The 21293-nt window shown below is 53.2% G+C and overlaps 1 protein-coding gene across 2 annotated transcripts in view; it reads right to left on the reverse strand.

Moving 5' to 3' along the window:
* Positions 1–16456: 16456 nt before the first annotated feature.
* CD82 (CD82 molecule) overlaps positions 16457–21293 on the reverse strand; it is a 46548-nt gene continuing 41711 nt past the window's right edge. For both annotated transcript variants that reach the window (XM_058663137.1, XM_058663139.1), the window contains exons 7-10: positions 18247–18348; positions 17431–17631; positions 17187–17270; positions 16457–16820 (exon numbers count right to left, since the gene is read on the reverse strand). In XM_058663137.1, the coding sequence (XP_058519120.1) occupies positions 16743–16820; positions 17187–17270; positions 17431–17631; positions 18247–18348 (465 nt within the window). In that variant the 3' untranslated portion in view covers positions 16457–16742. The remainder of the gene's footprint in view (positions 16821–17186; positions 17271–17430; positions 17632–18246; positions 18349–21293) is intronic.

Here is a 21293-nt window from a genome sequence, read left to right on the forward strand (position 1 = left end):
AAGGATAGGGAGCAGGGCATCCTGACGCATGTGACGTCAGCTGCAAGGTCCTGGCCTGCCTTCTTAGAACTGGATGTGAAAGAGAAGTTCCTGTCTTTCTGATTTCCAGGGCTGTTAATATCCAGCAGCCATAGTGTGCGTTTTAAAGATTTATTTACAGGCCTGGCGGCGTGGTCTAGCGGCTAAAGTCCTCGCCTTGAAAGCCACGGGATCCCATATGGTCGCCGGTTCTAATCCCGGCAGCTCCACTTCCCGTCCAGCTCCCTGCTTGTGGCGTGGGAAAGCAGGAGAGGACGGCCCAAAGCTTTGGGACACTGCACCCGCGTGGGAGACCTGGAAGAGGTTCCAGGTCCCGGCATCGGATTGGCGCGTACCGGCCCGTTGTGGCTCACTTGGGGAGTGAAACGTCAGATGGAGGATCTTCCTCTCTGTCTCTCCTCCTCTCTGTATATCCGGCTTTCCAATAATAATAAAATCTTTAAAAAAAAAAAAGATTTATTTACTTATTGGAACTATAGAGGCAGGCAGAGACAGGCCATTATTAACAGGGAGCTGGATTGAAAGTGGAACACCTGGGACTCAAACCAGTGCCCACAGGGGATGCTGACATCACAGGCAGTGGCTTCACTTGCTACATCACAGGGCCAGCCCTACGGTATGATTTATCGAGCCCTTCTGGCTGCTCATTTAGTCAATTACTGAGAAGATCGTGGAAACACTTGAAAATCTGGCCCCTGGAATGATATATCTGGTCATTTCTCCCTGTAGTGTTACAATTTCTACTTTGTATTTTGAATTGATGTTTAACATTGTTAAATCTTCTTGGTTAATTGAACCACTTACCCGTTAATGACTCACTTTATCTCTAGTAATGCTTGGGGCATAAAACCTATTTTGTCTGTTCCAGGCTTGATTTTGGTTGCATCTGTCTGGCTAGATCTTTAGTGTTGTTTTCAACATTTCTGCATATTTTGCCTCAAAAACACCTTACCCACTCATAAAAGGTCGGAGAACTCAATCAGAATATACATTTCTCTGAAAGATAAGCAAATAGTCAAGACACTCAGCATCATTGGACACAAGTAAATGCAGAAAAAAAAAAAAAAAAACACCATGACTTATCAACTCATGCCTTCTCTGATGGAGCCAGATAGGCAGGTGGAAAAATTGAACATCCTGTTCTTTGTGATTGGGAATGCAAAATCACTTTGTTTAAAAAAAAAAAAAAATCTGTCAGATCCTCAGTCCGCTAAACATGGAAGTACCATGTGACCAAGCAGTTCAACTCCTAACTTTACACACAAGAGAAATGAAAATGGGCATGCGTGTAAAAGGTGTGCCTGAACATTCTTGGCAGTCTTCTTCAAGGAATCCCAGGATCAGGAACGAGTCAATGTCTTTTGTCTGTTTGGTGATGGTGTAAAGTGGCCTCTCCGTAACTAGGGCGTTGTGTTGTGCTAAGAAGGAAGGCTGCAGTGTGGATAAACCTGAAAGAAAAGATGCCAAGAATGGGGCATACATCACAAAGGGCCACCCAGTGGCATGGCTCTATTTCTGTGAAACTCCGAGTGGGGACAGCAACAGAGACAGAAAGCAGATCCTTGGTTGCCTAGGGCTGGAGGAGCTGGCAGGCGATGGACAGTGACTGTTAATGGACATGGGATGTCAGTTTGGAGTGATGAAAATGTCCTAAAACTGATGGTTGCACAAATCTGCAATGACACTAAAAGCCATTGACTTGTACACTTGAAATTGGTGGATTGTGTGATGTGTGAATTATATCCCAATTATGCTACTGCTTAAGAAAAGCACAGAGCTGCAAGACTTTTTCTTTCTTTTTTTAATCAACTAGCTTAAGGGCTGGAATTTCGTTTTTAATTTAGTCTTAAAAATGTGTCTATTAGCCAGAACACTGGGTCCATTTATGTGGCTCATGAGTAGTGATCTACTTGAGTCTATTCACACTGTGCTATCTGTACAGATTTTCCTGGTTTTTTTCCCCCTCTTTATTGCCTCACTTTGAATTAAATGGACTTGTTTCTCACTCAAAAACATATCAGAGAAAACAAATAGGAAAAACAAAAAATATTGTGGTCCAACAATGTTTCCATATCCAGCAGTCACAAATGCCTGATTTTTATCATTTTTTTCTTTGAAATTTATTTATTTGAAATGCAGAGTGACAGAGAGAAGGAGAAAGAAAGATCTTCATCCACCAGCTCACTCCCCAAATGGTCAGGAACTCCACCAGAGTCTCCTACATGGGTGAAGGGGTCTTCGGACTTGAGCCATCCTCTGCTGTTCCCTCGGGTGCATTGGCAGGGGGCTGGACCAGAAGCTGAGGAGCTGAGACTGGAATTGGCCCTCATATGGATTGCTGACATCACAGGTGGTTGCTTAATCCACTGTGCTACAACGCTGGTTCCTATTTTTGATGTGAACTTTCCCTTCTCTGCAGATCAGGACAGCACCTTTGTGACAGATGTTCAGGGCCCCGGGGAAGACAAGGTCCCCAGTGTGACCATATTGAGTGGAGCAGTTTTATCTTCTCTACGCATCCTTTAAGCTGTTATCTTTACTACTTTCACAATCTTATTTAATATAACAAAGAGAAGGTCAAGATGACTTAGCTCTTCTCCTAAATAGCCCAAGGAGTTCCTCTTGTTCCATTTCACTCTCACTCCAATGTACTTGCTGTGAGCATGGAGTGTTCTAATTCTACCCTGTCGCATAAGTGCCGCTACCCCGTAATGACACATATTCCACCCACTCTGCCCACCCCACCTCTCTTGCATCTCAGGTCTTCCAACTTGCAGATATTTTCCTTTCTGCCTGGAGTACCTTAGAAAATACCAAGCAGCTTTGTTGAGAGATGATTTGCATACCATACAATCCACCCAGCTACATTGTATAATTTGACGGTGTTAGTAGATTCACAGAATTCTGCAACCATGAGGACACGTAACTTCAGAACCTTCTTATCACCTCCCCCCACCAAAACAAACTCTGTTATCAGGCTCTCTGCCTTTCTTCCCAAATCCCTCAACCTTTGGCAACCACTGGTGTGTTATTTCAGAAACTCACAAATAGACTTATACAATGTGTAGTTTTGTGCTCCTGGTTTCCTTCACTTAGCATCGCATATCCACGGATTCTGCCCATCAGGATTGCATTTGGTACCTCATTCCTTTGTATTGCCAAATAATATTCCATTGTATGAATGTGCTACGTTGTAATGATATGTTTGCCAGCCAGGGGACATTTGGGCTGTTTCCACTTCTTGGCCATTGGGAACATCCATGTACCAATGTGGACGGGCCGGAAGTTTTATTTCTCTTGGAGCGGAATTGCTAGATCATAGGCTGATTCCATGTTGAGTATTTTGAGGAATTGTCAACTGTTTGCCAAAGTGGCTTCTCCAGCTCACATTCCTGCCAGCAATGTGTGAGGATTCCAGTTTCTCTGTATCCTTAACAAAACCTGATCTCTTCCTTTAACGAAAAAAAAAATAATAATTTTTTTTTGTTTAGCTATCCTGTTGGACATGAAGTAGACACCCCTTGACAATTTTGATTTGCATTTCCTAGACATCTAATGATATTCAACAGCTTTTCACACACTCATTGGTCATTTGTGTGTCTTCTTTAAAAAACCATCTTGTCAAGTTCTTTGTTTTCCAATCGGATTATCTTGGTAATACTGGCTTGATTTTTATGCATTCTGAGAATGAATGTTTTAACAGATATACGATTCACAAATACACCCTCTCATTCTATACTTGCTTTTTTCACTTTCTTAATGGTATTTTTTGAAAAACAAGCATTTTTCATTTGAAGTCCATTTTTTTTTGGTAGTAGTTGTTCTCTCACTGCTCATATTTTGGTGTGAAATCCAGTAGGCAGGTTGTGCCCAAGGCAAGGTCGCTAAGACGTAACCTGTGTCCCGAAGTTTTCTTGGAAGCGTGTGAAAGTTTTCAGCTCTTTGGTTTTGCTTTCTGATCCATTGTAAGTTAATTTTAGTATGTGATGCAAGGAAACTATCCAACTTCTCTCTCTTGCATGTGGATGTTCAAGCTGTTCTAGCGCCATTTGTTGAAGGGAATATTCTCTCCCCATTGAATGGTCTCGGCTCCCTTTCCCACAAACGTATGAGTTTATTTTTGGGTCCTTAAGTATGTTTCATTGACCTCTAGGTCAATATATGCTATCATGACTACTTCAGCTTTGTGGTGTGTTTGAAAATCGGCAGGCGTGGGTCCTCCAACTTTGCTCTTTTCCAAAATTGTTTTTGCTATTCTCAGTCCTTAAATTTCCATACGAATTTTGGGATCCGCTCGTCAATTTCTGCAAAACCAGTCAGCTAGGATTGTGACAGGAATTACACTGATTTCATAAAAAATCAATTTGGAGTGCGTTTCCATCTTAAAATGAACTCTTCCAATCCGTGAACCAACGAGACGGTTTTGAAGTGCAAATTTTGTCTTTCTTTTTAAAGATGTATTCCCAAGTATTTTATTCTGGCTGATGCTACTGTGAATGGAATCGCTTCTCAAATCCACTTTTCTGATTATTTCTTCTGGGTATATAGGTATATGGTGCTGCTGATATATGCACACTAACTGTACCCTCCAACCTCGTTGAACTTACTCATCAGTTATAACAGGTTTTTAGTTGACATGGGTTTTCTGTGGACATGAACTTGCCATCTGCAGACACTTGGAAGTCATGTTGGCTCTTGCTTTCCAATCTGGATGCTTTCATTTTCTTTTCTTCCATAATTGTCTTGGCCAGAACCGCCAAGGCAGTGCCAACAGAACCAGTGACAGTAGACACGCTTATCTTGCTCTTGATGTCAGCAAAAATAAAGAACATCCTTCCGAGAGAGAGAGAGACGTTCAGTGAGGCCCATTGTGATACACACTCTCAGTTTTATCACATCTAAGTTCTTGGAGTGCCGCTTTACTAAAGAGAGAGAATTCTAGGGTAATAGCTACTTTATGTCAGGAACGCCACTCCGCTGTGTTCCCCGTGGTTCACCAACTGCCTAAAGGTTGCTTCCTTATGGTTTGGTTGTTCTGTTCTGTTTCCATCTCTGGCTGCCCTCACCATCGCCCCTCAGTCTGCAGCTCACTCCATTGTGTGCACTGTGGAGTTGCTTTTCCTTCTCCATGCTTAGGAACTGCCAGGTTTTCGGGGCCTAAGGTTTCGTGTCTCTCAATCAACAGTTCTAAAGGGCCTCTCCCCTAAGCACGTGGCAGTTCCCAGCAGCTCTCCGTGTCTTGGCTCTGAGGACACGTGTGGAGTCTCATGCCACCTCACTCACCACGCAGTCTCATTTCTTCAAAGTGCCCCCAGTGGCCTCTCGGCAGCTCCTTTTTCCCTCCTGGAGTGGTGTCCCCAGCTTTCTGTAATCTCATTTCCCCTCTGCCTCAGATTTTGCTTGTCAAGATTCTATTTTTCCTTTCTGGAAGTTTTCTTTCATTCATTTCCAAGTCTGTTTAGTTTTCCTAGGTTCTGCTTGCTTATTCATATTTTCAAGTTGTTGGGTTTTTTTTTGTTTTGTTTTTGTTTTTTTTTAACGTTCTTACATCGCGTTTAGTTTCATTGTTCCACGCCAGGCCTGGCCTGATTCTGCTGCTCTTTTTGCCACTCATTCATGGTGTTTTGCAGTAAAATTTCAGCTCTTCTATGTGATGTTGTCTTTCAATGAACACGCTTCCTCGCGCCCTTACTCTATGCTATGGGGTGTGCAGTTCTTTTCCTAAGGGGTCTCCTACACAGTCTTCACTACAATAGTCAGAGCTGACTTCAAAAATTCCATGGAAAAATTAAAAGTTTATTTTGGGCCCTCCCACCCCTCCAAATACTGAAAGCCATGCAGTTTTTCCGTAGGATATGTTTTCCAGGCTCCCTTTCAATTATTTGATGTTAGGGAAGTGTTGCTGTGTCTCATGAAAAGCTAGTGCTCTGGGCATCCCAGGTGACACACCTGTGCAGGTGCTTGGGGTGTTTCCATCATCCTACTGGAAACTGCAGCGGCCTTCCCCAATCCCGTGCCAAGCCACTTCCAGACCTCCAGCCAGGGGCCAGGGAGGAAGACGCTGCTCCGGTTTCAGGGTTGTTCCTGAGTAAAACCTTCAGCTGGGTATTTGGAAAGTGAGGAAAGCAGGGCTGGGAGTTGATGATGCAGCTTTAACCAAGGAAAGAGCGTTCTTGTCCCACCTGTGGCTCCCCACTGGGGAGATGGTCCCCCAAGCAGCTTACAACTGCAGCCAAAGGAACCAGCCATTCCATGAGGAGTGGACCCTGGGAAGAGAGAGCCAGCATCGCCCAGGCGACTAAGACAGATGTCCCAGCACCAGAGGATGCTTCTGTGCCTGGCTGCGTGGGTGCCTCTGCCTGACCCAGTTACCCTGGGATCACAGTTGCTCAAGCCTAGGGCTGGAGGTGGGGCAGGGCGTCGGGCCAGCGCAGTGTGAAGGTGTCAGCAGCATGCAGCCAGTTCCGAGCTGGGCCTCTGCCTCTGTCCCCGGGGACGGGAAGCCTCTCCCCCACCAGGCTCTGTCATCTTCACGGGGGCAGCCAAGGGTGAAGGGTAAGCAGCCCCCTCGGTAGTGGCGGGGTGGGACCAAGGATGACGTCACCACGCTCTTAGTAATGCTTTGGCAGAGCCCGGAGCCCCCACCTTGGGAGCGAGGGGCGGGGGAAGCGGGCCAGCGTCTGAGCCAGCGGCCAGGGAAGCTGCCAAGTCGGCCATCAGCGACAGGCGCTCTGCCAGGAGCACCCAGCTTGGGCCTCCTGGGCAGGGCACCTCTGGGACAGGAGAGACCGAGTCCTGGGAGGGAAGGGAGTATCATCATATGGGTGAGGAGTGGTTCTTTTGCTGTTCATCTGTCAATTTGACGGGCAAGTGCGCAGCCAATGGCTCCCCTATCCATGCCGGTCTGTCTCACCCCACTCCATTATGTCACTGCCTGACAGATAGCCTGAGTTCTATGACTGACACTCAGCAATGTCAAGGTTGGGAGAAACAGGGAGCTGGGCCAAACGCACCCCCTCGGGAATCAAGATCAGCGGCGGCTCAAGGGCCAGGTGCTGGAGGTGCAGAGCTTACCAGGGAGAGCTTGTCTGGGGCGGGTCCCAGCTGGAACTAGGAGCCCAATGACACCAAAGCCCACTGAATGAGCTGGCACTGTGGATGAATGTGCAGAGCAGCTTCATTCTTGTCTTTCAGGGCCTCTTCAGTTTTGTTCTAAACTTATTTGAAAGCCATGGAGAAAGAGATCTTGGTTCACTCTCCAAGGCTGAAGCCAGGCTCAAGCCAGGAGCCAGGAATTCAATCACGGGTCTGCGACTCAACTAGCAAAGACCAGCTTACTTGAGCCACCACCTGCCGCCTCCCGGGGTATGCAGCAACAGGAAGCTGGGCTCGTGAACTAGAGTCGGGTATTGCACTCACACAGTCTAGTATGGGATGTGGGCGTCCCAGGGGCTGGCTTAGCCCTGCACCAAATGAACTGCTGCTTTCTGATTGGTGTGTAGGAAGAAGTGTTGCAACCAACTGGATGAAAGGCTGGAACACTCCAGGCATCCTGAGCCCTGTGAGGACACAGAAAAGCCTCCCTTTATTTCCAAGTGCAAACACAAAGCCAGGTGACTCTTGGAAGTGACAGGTCCTGGCGCCAGTGGTGGGCTTGCTGTGTGCTTGGAGCAGGTGGTCGGAAAGCTCACTGAAGGCTAATGGGGCACAGGAGCTGGCTGGGAGAGGACCAGTGAGGAGAGGCAGCCCCAGGAGACGAGGGGAGCCCTATGCAGTGGCTGAGTCACAGTGCCAGCGGAGTTTGAGGACTGGCAACTTAATCCACCTCCACGGACTAGTCAGTGTAGACACACAGCCTTGCCCAGTCAGTGTAGACACCCACTCTTCCCAGTGGCCAATGACAATGCAGGGTGTTCAGGCACTGCAAGTCTATCTATCAGCTGTGAGACTGATAACATTCACCCTTCTGTAAGACTGAGTCCAACCTTCTGCGGCCCCTCCCTTGCTTCTGTGTGACCTCAAGAAGCTACTTAAGCTCAGGAAGCTGCCTCAGTTTTCTCTCCTGAGAAATGGGCATGATGCTAAGAATTCTACCCTCGCAGGGTTGTGATGAGGGATCGCTCAATGTGTAGCAGGCTGAGTGTTAGAGAGAATATCCGGTCTGCATGGCGTGTGGCTTGAGATTTCCCACCCAGGGTAAAGCTGAAGAGTAGAAAGTCCAGAAAGGCAGCCCGTGACTTGGCTACAGATCTCCCAATGCGAAGTCAGGCTGCCGTGTGGTTCCTGCGTATGGGGTCCCCCAGTCTGTGTCGCTCCTGCCCCCACACACTGCTGGAGGTCACCCCAGGTCACCCGAAGGGCCCGTGCAGCTGCATTCCCATAGGGACCCAGGGACCCAGGCAGGCTCTGCTTCCATTCTTGGTGCGAATCGGCCTCTGGGGCCCTTAGGAGCCTGTGGCTAAGCCCATCCCCAGGGTGGCCATGGCCCTGGGAGGAGAAGATAGCTTGATTCTCCCAGACTTGGCCAGGGAGGAGGAGGGTGCATTGCTTGGTGCTCAGTGCTTGGTGCTTGGTGCTAGGGACCTGGTGCCCGGTGCTACTGGAAGATGGCAGCTCTCCGGTAGCTAAGCGGAGGGGTTGCTGGGGCTGAAGGATGACTGTGGCCATCAGCAAGCAACACAGCCAAGCAGGCCAGAGCCCAGGGCTCTCTCCAGAACTGGCCAACTCCTCCAGGGCTAACTGCTGCTTGCCACATTGCTCAGCCTTATGCCAGGGCATCCTCTCACAACAGCCAACATCTGACTCCTCCCAGCCCCTCCCTGCCAGGTGCCGAGCCCAGGAAAAAACTGCAACCCCCCTTTAAAAAGTTTATACATGTATCTAGTGCAAATACCTGCGAGTACAATTTTTATTCATGAAGGATCTTTATGAACTTGCAGAAAATAACCAAAAAATCTAAGAGAATCACAGTAGCAGTTATGATGGGAAAATACGTGGCTATCAAAAAAAAATGTTTTTTGAAATCACAGCTAGAACTCGCCTCAACTCAGCCTCGCCTAAGACCGTGTACAAAGAGGTCACTTTACCTGTTTGGAGCCTCAACTTTCCCACCTGTAAAGTGGGAATAATCCTGTCAGAACTCCAGGGACTGGGAGGGAGGGAAAGGCTGGGAGGCTGGCACACCCACACAACCCAGAGCAGGTGTTCTAGGAGAGAGGATGCTTTGGCCACAGGCACACAAGAGGCACGCCAGGAAACACTTGCTGGTTGAACAGATGCAGGAGGGGGAACTACAAGAAATAAATTATCCCGACAGAGTGCCTTTTGTCTTTCTCTGCAAAGTCCAAAGGGACTGGAGGCGCACAGACTGGAGGTGGGAGAGGGCAAGGCAGATGCAGCATGATTCTTGAGGAGCAAAAGGCCAACAGCATTGAGCGGGCGGGTGATGTCAGCTCCCGTGTGCGGAATACATTACGCCCTTCTGAGCGAGCAGGGCTGCTTTGCTTTCTGACTGAGGCTGACCTGGGAAGCAGCTCAGACGGTAACAGCAGCTAAGGGTCCCAGCTTGTCTGCACTCTTTCCGTTGACAATGAGGGCAATCCTGACACCACCACAGCCATGCATTCCCTGAGCCTCTGTGTTCTTGTCTGTGAAGTGGAACTCCAAATGTAAATTCTCCCAGGTGCTGTGGTGGGAAGTGCCACCTCCTGAGAACACAGCCTGGCTTACCCTTGGCTGTTGGCAAATGGTAAATAGAGCCCATCATTGTATCTGTTAGCTTTTGCTGTGTGATAATCAAAACTACCTCCCCAAAAAAGTGAGACTTAAAACACCTCATGGTTATAGAGGTCATGGCTATGTATTGGCAGCTAAGGCTGGGCTCAGCTGGGTCATTCATCTGACCCTCCCGCAAGCCTGCCTTTGGTTGCACTGAGTCAGGTGCTTCTATGTGTGAAAATGGGTTAGCTGCTCCTTGCAACCCGCAGGTAACTGGCCCACTCATGACTCCACCTCCAGCAGGCAAAGCTGAGCTTCTTCATGCAGCAGGAGAGAGACGATGGGCACAAAAGGGGTGCTTGGGGGCAGCAGGTAAGACCCTCACTCCCAGATCTGCATGCCTGACTCTCTTTCCAATTCTGACTTTGTACTAACGTGCATCCCAGAAAGCAATGAGTAACGGCCCAAGTACTTGGGTCCCTGCCTTGTGGGAGAGACGGATTTAGTCCTAAGGTCCCGGCTTTGGTCTGGCCGACACCAGGTTTTTGTGGGCATTTGGGAAGTGAATCAGTGGATGGAAAAGTCATCCATATCTGTCAATCTATTGGTCTAATTCTAATCTCTCTCTCTCTCTCTCTCTCTCTCTCTCTCTGCCTCTCAAATAAAATTTTTAAATCTTTTAAAGATCAGTGCCACCAGGATGGCTCAACAGGCTGCTCTGCCTGTGGTGCCAGGATCCCACATGGACACCAGTTTGTGTCCCGGCTGCTCCACTTCTGCTCGTGCTCTGCTCAAAGCCTGGGAAAGCAGCAGCAGATGACCGAAGGCGTTAGGCCCCTGTACTCATGTAGGAGACCTAGAAGGCCCTGGCTCCCAGTTTCACCACAGCTCAGTTCCGGCCACTATGACCACTAGGCGGATTGAGATCTTTCTCTCTGTGTCTCTCCTTTTCTTGTAAATCTGCCTTTCCAATAAAAATAAATAATTTTTAAGAGAATTTTTGGATGTTCAGAATTGGTGCACTGTCCCTCTCCCACCCAAACCCCAACCCCATCCTACTGGCCAAAGCAAGCCGGATGAGCAGCCAAGGAGAAGCAAGGTCAGGGCATCCCGCAGAAGGCATCAAAACACCAAGAGGGGTGACTGCAAGCATTTTTACAGGCGACTGACAACACCAAAGAGGGGACACTTGGGATAATAACCAGTGCAGGGGACTCCTGCCTCAGCTGCCCACTCTGTCCTGTGGCACCAGCAGGCACCCGTCCTTCACCTGGATGGCACCACTGCTCCATTCACCATCCATTGGTCAGAGGCAGCCAGCCTGGAAGCCAAGCAGCACTCAGGGCCAGCCACATGCACCCCATGTGTATATCATAGGACCAATGCCCCGTGGGGTAGTCCTTGCCCCCCTGACGTCCCAGAGTCAGGGATTCTACATGGCACATCTCAGCCGTCCATAAATATGCCCAGCAAAACACTCCTGCTGGATCTGGTGCGATGGTTCAATTGAATAATCCTCCCCGCGTAAGCGCCGGGATCCCATATGCCCGCTGGTTCGTATCCCGACTGCTCCATTGCCAATCCAGCTCCTTGCTTCTGGCCTGGGATGCCAATGGAGGATGGTCCTTGGGATCCTGCACCCACATGGGAGACCCAGAAGAGGCTCCTGACTTTGGATTGGCTCAACTCCAGTCATCGGTGGCCATTTATCTCTCCTTCTCTCTAAATCTGCCTTTCCAACTTTGGGTCCCCACCCTCTCCTGTAATGACCATCAGGATCACTCCAGAAACCCCTCAAAACAAACTAGAATAGATAGAGAATAACAAGGAAAGCTTAGAAACAGATAGGAAATGGTCAGCGGGGATGCACTTATAACTCACTGGGTGGGACACAAAGATTAGTTACTCCTCACTGGGGTATTAAAGATTTCTCTGCACACCCCTATAACTGTTCACCTAAACTGTTGACATATGTCTTGTTATAGAATTAGACTACCCGAAAAACAGCCAGGTTCAGAGAAACCATGCTTCAATGCTATAAACTGCTTAATACTAAAACTAGAATAGACATGAGACAGCTGAATGGCGATCTATAGCCATTTTGAGGTGTATAGAACAGGGCTGAATATAAACCAAAATGGAAATGGCTATGAAGAGGTCACAGGTTGTGGTTGAGAACCTGCATTTTCCTATTAACATATTGGTTAATCAATACCATGTCAATTAATGCCATACTGTTGTAATTGGTTGTAAATATTATGTTGGGGCTTTTAATTGATTGGGATGATACTCTGCTGGCTCTACCTTCAGACCAGAGATGGTCTCACCAAGAAACCATTGAACTTACCAGGACAATAAGATGCTGGACTGTATGCTTGGTAAACACCTCCAATGAAAGAATCGCAACTGAATTTGAACTGTGGAAATGCAATAAGGTGGAGCAATCCACCGTGGGGGGAGGGTTTGGGGAGGGGTGGGGGAAATCCCAGTGCATATAAAAATGTGCCATATAATGCAATGTAATTAATAAAAAAATAAATTAAAAAAAATTAATAAATCTGCCTTTCCAATAAAAATAAATACATCTCTGGGGAAAAAACCACCCTTGATGAGGCACTTTAGACCATCATAAGCCACACAGATCTTCAGGGCCTCCTGGACAAGGTCTCCCAGACACATGGAAGAAGTGGAAGTGACCAGTTGGTTCCTCCCCGCCCCCACCCAGATGGGTGTGGCCGGGTCTCATTTGCGTATCCTCTTGCACTCTGGGCCACACAGGCTGTCCTGGTGCAGGAGCAGGCACCACAGTGTGCCCCAAAAGGGCCTGCTTCTGCTGTCCTGTTCTGTGCACTCCTGGCAGGTGTAGGGTTCGTCCTTCTTGGACAAGGAGGCGGGTTCCACTCAGTTGTGCCTCTCCTCCTGACCCAGGGTCTTGGTTGGCCTGGAGGCCTGATAGCAAAGGACACTGAAGGTAAAGACCTTGGTCCTTAGGTGCCAGCTGCAACTCGTGTGGCTGTGGACACGAAGCGGCGATGTACAGCTGCATAGATCGTTAGCTTCAACTCCAGAGTGGAGTCATTCATTTAGACTAGCGTGAATGACTCATCCTGGGTCCGTGCTTTCCCACACTGTGGATGCCACATCCACATAGGTTGCAGGGAGGCGGGGGAGGCAGTCATGTGTGCCTGGCTGCAGGTGTCAGGGCCAGGGGTCACACGAGGTCAACAACAGGGCTGCCTGAGCAGGAGGCTGAGCACTACACATCCCAGGCCTGCTTGGCTCCTGGCCTCCCCTCTCTGTCCCTCCTCCCTGGGCCCCCCGGGGGTTTGGGGCTCTGCCCCTCTCAGAAGCAGCCTCTCTCCACCCACCCTACTGGACCTCACTGACCCACAGGTGGGCTCTTTCTGGAAGAATGTCAGGCCCCATGCTCACCCAGGAGCCCATCCTCCCAGTCAAGATGGCAAGGACTGGCTGTTCGGGTCACAGTGGCCCTGTCCCCAGGGGAGCCCCCAACACTGTTGTCAGCTTCCTCTACACCTGCCCAGCCCCCACATCCTGCAGGAAGCCCAGCCCTCTCCTGGAGGCTGTTGCTGGAGGTAACCTCTGGGGAGCAGGTGCTGGGGAAATGACGTCAGAGGGGCCACCAGGAATGGGGGGTGGGAATGGCCACTCACACAGCTCACACACCCTCCCAGGGTCCCTCCTTACCCAGCTACACCCTCCCCACGCAGCAGGAGGCTGGGGGCCCCATGGCCACGTTCTCCTTCCTAGGCAGGGAGGGGAGTCCCCAGGGGCCAGGTAAGGGCTGAGGCGTCACTGGCTGGTGGCTCGGGTTGTTCATTACCTTACTTGCTTCCTATGAGGCTTCTGGAATCCCAGCCCTCCTGGGCAGCCCAGGACTCCCCCGTCAGGGCCGGCAGCAAGGGGAGGGGGCTGCTGAGTGACGGCTGCTCCGCCCCCTTTCCTGTTTGTTCACTCACTGCTCATTCTTCTACTTCCTTCCACAGGATGGACCTCTGATGGGCCCCAGGGGTCTCTCGGCACCATTTGGTGTGGGCGGTGCTGGCAGCGGTCGGCTTGGAGCTGCGGAGCTGCTGTGGATCTGTGTCAGAGGCTGGGGAGGCTGGGGGTGCTGGGGGTGCGCATGCGTGGGCTGTGCGGCTAGGCGTGTGCAGGAGATCCCAGGCGCTCATCCACAAACCAACGAGACCTCCAGGGCAAGAGGCTTGGCGGTGTTTGGTGCCATGCTCTTTAAGTATGTAAGACCAACACTTAAAAAAATGATTTGTTTATTCAGAAGGCAGGGATACAGAGAGAAATGGAGAGCGAGATCTGTCATTCACTGGTTCACTCCCCAAATGGCTGCCACAGCCTGGGCTGGACCAGGCAGAAGCTGGGAGCCAGGAGCTTCCTCTGGGTCTCGCATGTGTGTGGCAGGAGCCCCAGGTACTTTGATTCTTCCTCTGCTGCTTTCCCACGTACTCTCACAGGGAGTTGGATCAGAAGTGGAGCAGCCAGGACTCGAACCAGTGCCCGTGTGGGATGCTGGTGTCTCAGGTGGCGCCTAGCTCCTTGCAGCATGTTAACAGTCCCCCAGCATTGGGTTCTTAAGAGGCTAGAGCTGTGTGGCCCGCAGTTGGTGCCCATTAAGTTTGCACAGGATACACAAGTAACTAACTGAATGAATGAGTATATGAATAAGTGAACAAACAGATATCCCTTCCTCCAGAAGACCCAGGAAGCAGCCAGATATTTGGCCCAAGGTAAGGTTTCTGTCCCCTGGAGGAGGGGCGCTGGGGCAGTGGTAGGGAACAGCCCAGTGTCTTAAGAGTCTCCCCACACCCTCGGCTGGGTGTCTCACTCCCTGGGAGGCCTGGAGTTTCCCGTGCCCTCCATGACCCACCCTGCCCTTCGCAGCTCAGTCCAAAGACAGCGGAGTGCCCCCTGTGCTGGGGTTGGATGAAGAGCAGGGAGGGGTCTGGGGTGGGGTACATGCCCATCCATGCACAAACAGGCCACCAGCTGTGGTCACCCCCATGGCCGTGTCAGTTACTGAGCCTCGCCTCTGTGCAACCCCACCCACTCCATGGTTGTGGTCCCAGGCAGAGATGGAACTAGCCCGCTCAGCTTGGAGCACTGGGCCGTGAGCAAAGCCAATCCATACCTCCTCACCCATTCGCTTCTCCCTGGGCCAAGGCAGGTTATAAATTACTTGAACGGTTTCCCTGGGAATCCCCCTGAGCACAGGGGTCCCTGGCGCGCCTGACAACAGCTCTTACCTCTGGACCCTCTGTCATCTTCAGCTCCCTGCAGATTCAGGTTGAGAGAGCTAGCCCTCCACGTTGGTGAGCAGGAGGTGCTGGACTTAGCCCCAGTGCCACCCCAGCAAGTCTGTGGGCCTGCAAAACTGAGCTGGGGGGTTCGGAAACAGCCTCGTGGTGGAGAAGTACAGTTCCTCTCCACACTCCAGACCACTGGGTCAGCATCCCAGGCGTTGGAATCTACATTTTCACAGGGTTCCCACAGTGCCTGGAGTAGCCCCAAGTCTAGGGCTCTTCCTGGCTCCTAGACCAAGGCAGCAGTGCCCCCTGGTGATCACTTCTGGCACCTCCCCGGTCGGCCATCCATCCAGGCTTTGGAAGCGCACGGAGACAAGGGCTCCTATGGCACCCTTTCATCTCACCCTCTTCTTCCTCCAGGGATGGCAGAGGGAAGAGGAGAGCAGAGAGTGGAGCAAGCCCCCCACCCCATGCCTCTGCCCTGGTCATACCCGCAGTGCACAGAGCATCTATGAGAGTCTCACACTTCATCTTCATAAGCAGTAATTCCATACATCTCACACCACCTCTGGGACAGACATACCAGCCTCCCCATGTCTGTGCCCAAAGCCGAATGCACCCCAGTATCAGGTTGAGTTCACCCTGCGGCTTCACTGCCCACCCTCCTTCCACCGCGGTCGCGGCCTTGCCCTCATCGGCACTCCTTCTAGGCTCTTCTGTGCTGGAAGCTGCTGGCTGACAGCGACAGTCTGCCCCTGCTCTGCATCAGGAGGGCAGGACCAGGGCCAGTGAGGTGCTGGTGGCCCAGCGCACCCAACCGCCGTGCTCACTCCCGCCCTCTGCTGGTCACCTCTGCTCCCAGCAGTGGTAGGATGCCCAGCCTCCCAGACCAGATTGTTACAAATCAGTTTTAATAGTCAATCTGCATATCTTGAGTATATCTTACAGAACTGGGTACACACAGCCCGCTCCCCACGGCCCTTACAAGATAGGAGTTCTCTCCACCCCACCCCCACTCCCGGTGGGTGACGGGGGCAGGGAGGGGGCAGATTCCTCCCTCCTGCCCTGGGTAGCTGAGGAGAGTGTGGGGTCCACACCCCAAGAACACACTTGCCCCTAAGCAACCCAGGGAAGGCCAGGTCCCAAGCCCCACTCCCTTGAGGTCCTGCTCCCACAGTGCAGCCTGGGCTGGGCTGGGCCACACTGTTCCCTGCATGAGGCCTGGGCAACAGAAATTGCCCCTAAATCTCAGACTAAACCTGCTCCCCTTTCCCCACCCCCCACCCTGGAATCACAATGTGAAAAACCAAAGAGATACTGTCACAGTGGGACCAAAGTTGGGCCAGCCAGTAGCCAGTCCCCTGACAGCCCTGGAGGGCTCCCTCCCCTCCCCCTGCCCCCTTCCCTACAAGACAGCCACCCGCCTGGGCACAGCCAGCCAGCGCACCTGCACACGACACTGCAGGGGACCTTTCCTCGGAGCCAGTAGGAGCACCCTGGCGGGCAGTGAGAAGAGGGAGCAAGGGCCAGAGAGGCAAGGAGAGGAGGGGCCAGGTCCTGGGAAGCCCCCAGCTTCCAGCCAGGACAGGAGAAGGCCTTAGTGGTGAAGTGGAAGGTGGGCTTGGAGGAAGAAGGGGGCCAGGGAGAAGCCCCTCCTCAGGAGTCTTGAAGTTGGGGGCCAAGCAGGGAGATGGGGACACAGCAGTCTCAGTATTTGGGGACCTTGCTGTAGTCCTCTGAATGGATGTGCCGGCACAAACACACGGACAGTAGCATCCCCAGGAGCTGTCGGCGAGAGACAGAAACTCAGGCTGGTTCGCCCTTCCAGTGCCCCAGAATCCCCCAGCCTCCCAACCGGGTTTTCTGTCTGGATAGAGGGAGGTCCAGAGAGGGACAGCATCTTGTCTGAGCTCACACAGCCAGAGAGCACCCTCTAGAGGTCGCTGGGAGTCACTTGTCCTGCAGGCTGCACAGCTGGGAGAACCATGGGAGGGGGGTACATGCGAAAAGGTGGGCCAGGTAGGGAAGGCAGGGAGAGATAAGAGGGGCATCCGGGAGTGATGTGGTAGGTCAGAGGGTGTGGAGGGAATGGGGAGAAATAAGGGCGTGGGGGTGGTTTGGGGGGTGGGTCGGGTATGGGGAGGGGCTCACCTCAATGACAGCGACACCCACGCACACACCCAAAATGATGCCTAAGTTCTCCTGCAGCCACGCCTGCACCTTCTCCATGCAGCCCTGCCAGGGAGAACACAGTTGCACCTGCCATGCTGGGCCCCCCGGACCCACGGGTCACCCAGCCCCCTCACAATGAACCACAACAGAGGGAGGGGCTGACAGTGCCTGTGCCCTATGAAGGTCCCTGGCCCTTCTGCCCCACCCACAGCATCGGACACACCTCCTGGTACACAGGCCAGTCCTCCAGGTTGTTGCCGCTCTGGGTCGCGTTGACAGCCTCGCAGAAGCCTTGTGCCACGGCCAACCCATCGTCCTCGTCCCCCTTGACCTCGCAGGAACAGGGATAGGTGACCTCGGTGCGATTCATGAGCTCGGCGTTCTCAGTCCAATTGTAGAAGCTGACCCAGCCACAGCATTTCACCTGGGCATGGTAAGGGACAGGCTGCTAGGCCCACAGCCCACCCTCCGCCAGATGCCTCCCCTAGCACAGGGGCTTGCCACTCCCAGGCAGCCCAGAAGGATTGGAAGGCTTGAGCATGTCAAGCTCAGAATCCAGCGCTGGATTCCGATCCCAGCTCTGCCACCTGCCAGCTTTGCAGCTTTGCTCAAGCCTCTGACTTCAGGGCACTCATCTGTGAAATGGCCCCATGCATAATCCTTAGAAAGGGCCTACAAGGCTAAATGGGCTGAAGCAGGCAGGGCGCTCAGCCCGGGACTGCTGAACGCAGGGAGAGTCCACAGAAGCCCAAGTGTCCGGCTGACTGGCCAGCAGGGGGCGCGCCAGGCACGCGCAGGGATGCTAGGCTCCCGGCTCTAGAGCCTGACATGGGTAAAGCTCATGGGCGTGCAGGGCTGAGGGAACACCCACAGGTTCTCTGCACCTGACAAGATGAGACAGCTCTCCGGGGCTCCTCAGGCATGCATGCAGTGCCCGGCTGCCATGGGGCCCCTGAGCTGTGTCTGATACCAGCCTGCATCTGATGCAAGACCACGCAGGACAGTGTCTTGAACCCCCACCACGCCACACCCACCTTACCTGAGCCTGCACATAGTCCCAGGCCTCCTGCAGGCTGTCCTCACTGCTGGCGTTGTAGTTCCGGATGATCTCGGTCACAATGCTGCCCATGTCTTGTTTCAGCTGCAGCGGGGAGGGCGAGGCTCAGAGTCGGATCGCACCTGTGGTCACACCTGTCCCCCAGCATGTGCCTCCCCACCCCTACAAACAACCCTGGGTGGGAACGCACTCCCGGTGCTGGTACATCCTACTGTGCAATCTTGACTCTTCTCGGGTACGTCCTGGGCACCCTGTCCACTCCTGCTCTCCAAGCCGTGTGCCCAGCAGCTGGGTGACCCTGCACCAAGCATCTGCCCCCAGGGCACTGCTGACGAATCTTCAGTGTTGCCTGTTATTTTTGCGCATGCCCACTGTCCCCGCTCTTCCAGTCCTGGCTCCTTGCAGCCTGAGTGCTTGGCCACACTTCTGCCCAGGGCTTTTGCACCTGCTGTCCCTCCCTCCCCCTCCTCAACCCCCTGCCACAGTGCGCCAGCCCTTCCCCAGCCTTCCTTATCCTGCCAGAGGCGGGGGTGGGGGGACATGGCACTTTTCCCGTGGTGCCAAGACCGGTAGTCTCTCCCCTCCACAGCGTCAGCTCCATGGGGACAGGCAATAATAGGTGTGGTGTGTTCACTATCGAGCTCCCAACGGCTGGCAGGAAACTGACAGAACCAGGTGTGGGAGGCAGGGGGTAGGGCACATGCAGCCACCAGGGTTCCCCAAGTTATTCCTTGCACAGGCCAGGGTTGCTGTGGCCCCAGCTGACAGACAAAGAGGGTCAGACAGGGGGAGCCAGGTCCCATTTCCTGCTTCTGGGAGGAGGGGGGCAGGGATGCATTCTCTCAGCTCAGGGCCCCAACACTGGGAGACCTACAGGCCTGGGACACAGGCATACGCCATGGCCACCGCTGCCCAGCCTGGCACAGTCCAGGGAACGAGGGCCCCCCGCCAGAGCAGATGCTGGAGGAAGTCGAGGGGTCTCCATGATGTGGTTAACCTGCCCCAGAATCCACACTGATGAGGGTGCCAGTTCTGTGCACTGCTCAGGAAGCCAGGGTCCCTGGCTGGGGTGCACAGTACAGGGAGGAGCACCTGCATCAGTCTCCAGGGAGACACGGGTGGGGCCCTAGGCAGCGGTGGAAGAACAAGGAAGCCATGTCTGGGAAGACGCCGAGAGCCTGCGCTGGCCCAGCTCTCTAGGCCTGGCCCATGGACCTTGCCCTGGCACCTCTGGGGCTCACCACCGGGGCTGGGCTGCAGGGCCAAGGGACCCCAGAGGACAGGGGCACCTCATGCAAAACCATACACTCACCCCTGCCTCGTTTCCCAGAACAGGAACTGGGAAAGATGGCCCAGGGGCTTCCAGCCAGGGGTCCCCCTTGGGGCTCCCCTCCTGGAGGGCTGTAGCCCTGGCCCCCATGCAGCTCTGGTTAGCACCTCCCCCCACCATGGAACCAGCACCCCAAGGACCACTCTGTGTGTTTCTCCCTCTGAGTAAAGCTTCAGCCTGCAACTTCAGGACCTGCATAGAGTCCTACTGTCTACACAGCTTGCCTGCCCACCCTTAGCCCTTTGATTGAGCACCTGCTATATACCAAGTGATGGCAGAGACACAGCGTGTGGCTGGGTCTCAATTTGATCCCCTGATTCAGGGACAGAACCTGATTTTCTCATTCCAGAGATGCAGACAGGCCCAGAGGGGTTGGATCATTGGCTAAAGGCCACACAGCCAACAGAGTGTATGAGCTGAGGCTGGCTTGGGCTCTGGCTTCTGGCTTCCACCCACCCAGCACGCGCCACCAGCATTAGGGTCCCCAGGCCCGCCTTGAAGTCTGCAGTGGAGGTCCCAGGGGAGCTGAGCAGCTTGCCCGCTGCGGCTGCAGCTGTCAGCCTGGAGATCTTGGGTTTTTCCTCCTTCCTATCCACCTTAGCTCTGGCCCTGGTCCCCAGCGAGCGGCCAGTCCCTGGGGTATGCCCAGGAGGGGTCCCCCAGGCATGGCAGTGTGCACATCCTTCCCCACTCACCCAGCTCCCTCGCTGTCCCCCTGCCCCAGGCTCTATTTCTGACCCAGTGTGGCTGTCACCACAACCCAGACTTCCGCTGTTCCCCACCCTGCACCCCCTCCCAAGTGAAGTGATGCAGGCGAGGTGGTTTCCACTGGTGGTTTCCACGGTAACCTCACATCCTCCTCCAGGTCACTGAGACTGAGGCCATGGTGGGGGCTGCTTCCACCCAGATGGAGCCGATGCCCTGGGATGCCAAGACCCAGGGAAGTGAGCCAGAGGGTGAGGGAGCTCCAGGCAGCCAGCAGACAGAGCACAGGGTGCTGCTGTGTCCGCGGAAGCCCATCTCACCCTGCGCTGTGACACAGGGGCACGCGTGCACCGGTTGTGCTGTGCTTCCTGGGTGGGACATGGGAGCAGGGTGGCAGGGCAGCTCGCACCTCCCCAGCCACATGAGCCCCCAGCCCCAAGGCCTTCTGCTCACATTCCAGGCAAAGGCCTCCTGGAGCCTCACGGTCCAGGACACTGTGTGTGTGTGCAGGGCGAGTGGTGGGGCCTGCCCTGGGGGCACTCAGCCACCCATTACATCCCAGGGCACACTCAGTCCTTTTTCCTCTCACCCACTGGAGGCAGCAAGTAGGAAACTCAGAGTGTCAGAGCTGGGGATGGCCTGAGGTCACCTGCGGCTCAGAGAGGCCAGGTAACTGGTCCAAGGTCACGCAGCGACCGGTCCCAGAGCCGGCCCTAGGACACAGGGCCCATGAATCGCACACCTGCACTGCTCACCTGCTAGCCAGACACCAGCCAGAAAGGGCTTCCGTTTGACAGCCATACCCAGGCTCCCACCAACCTTGCTGACCCAGAGGCGAACACTAACGCTCATGTCAATGCTAATATAACACCATGGGGTCACCTGAGGCTGCTGGCATCCCTGTTGTCCTGCCCCCTGCCTGGCATCAGGCACTGGTTAGCCAGAAGATCCCCAGAGGGGGCGGGGCTGGGGTGGAGCCCAGGAGCTGACTCCG

This window comes from Ochotona princeps, chromosome 4 (assembly GCF_030435755.1).
Source record: "Ochotona princeps isolate mOchPri1 chromosome 4, mOchPri1.hap1, whole genome shotgun sequence".
NCBI classification, from domain to species: domain Eukaryota; kingdom Metazoa; phylum Chordata; class Mammalia; order Lagomorpha; family Ochotonidae; genus Ochotona; species Ochotona princeps.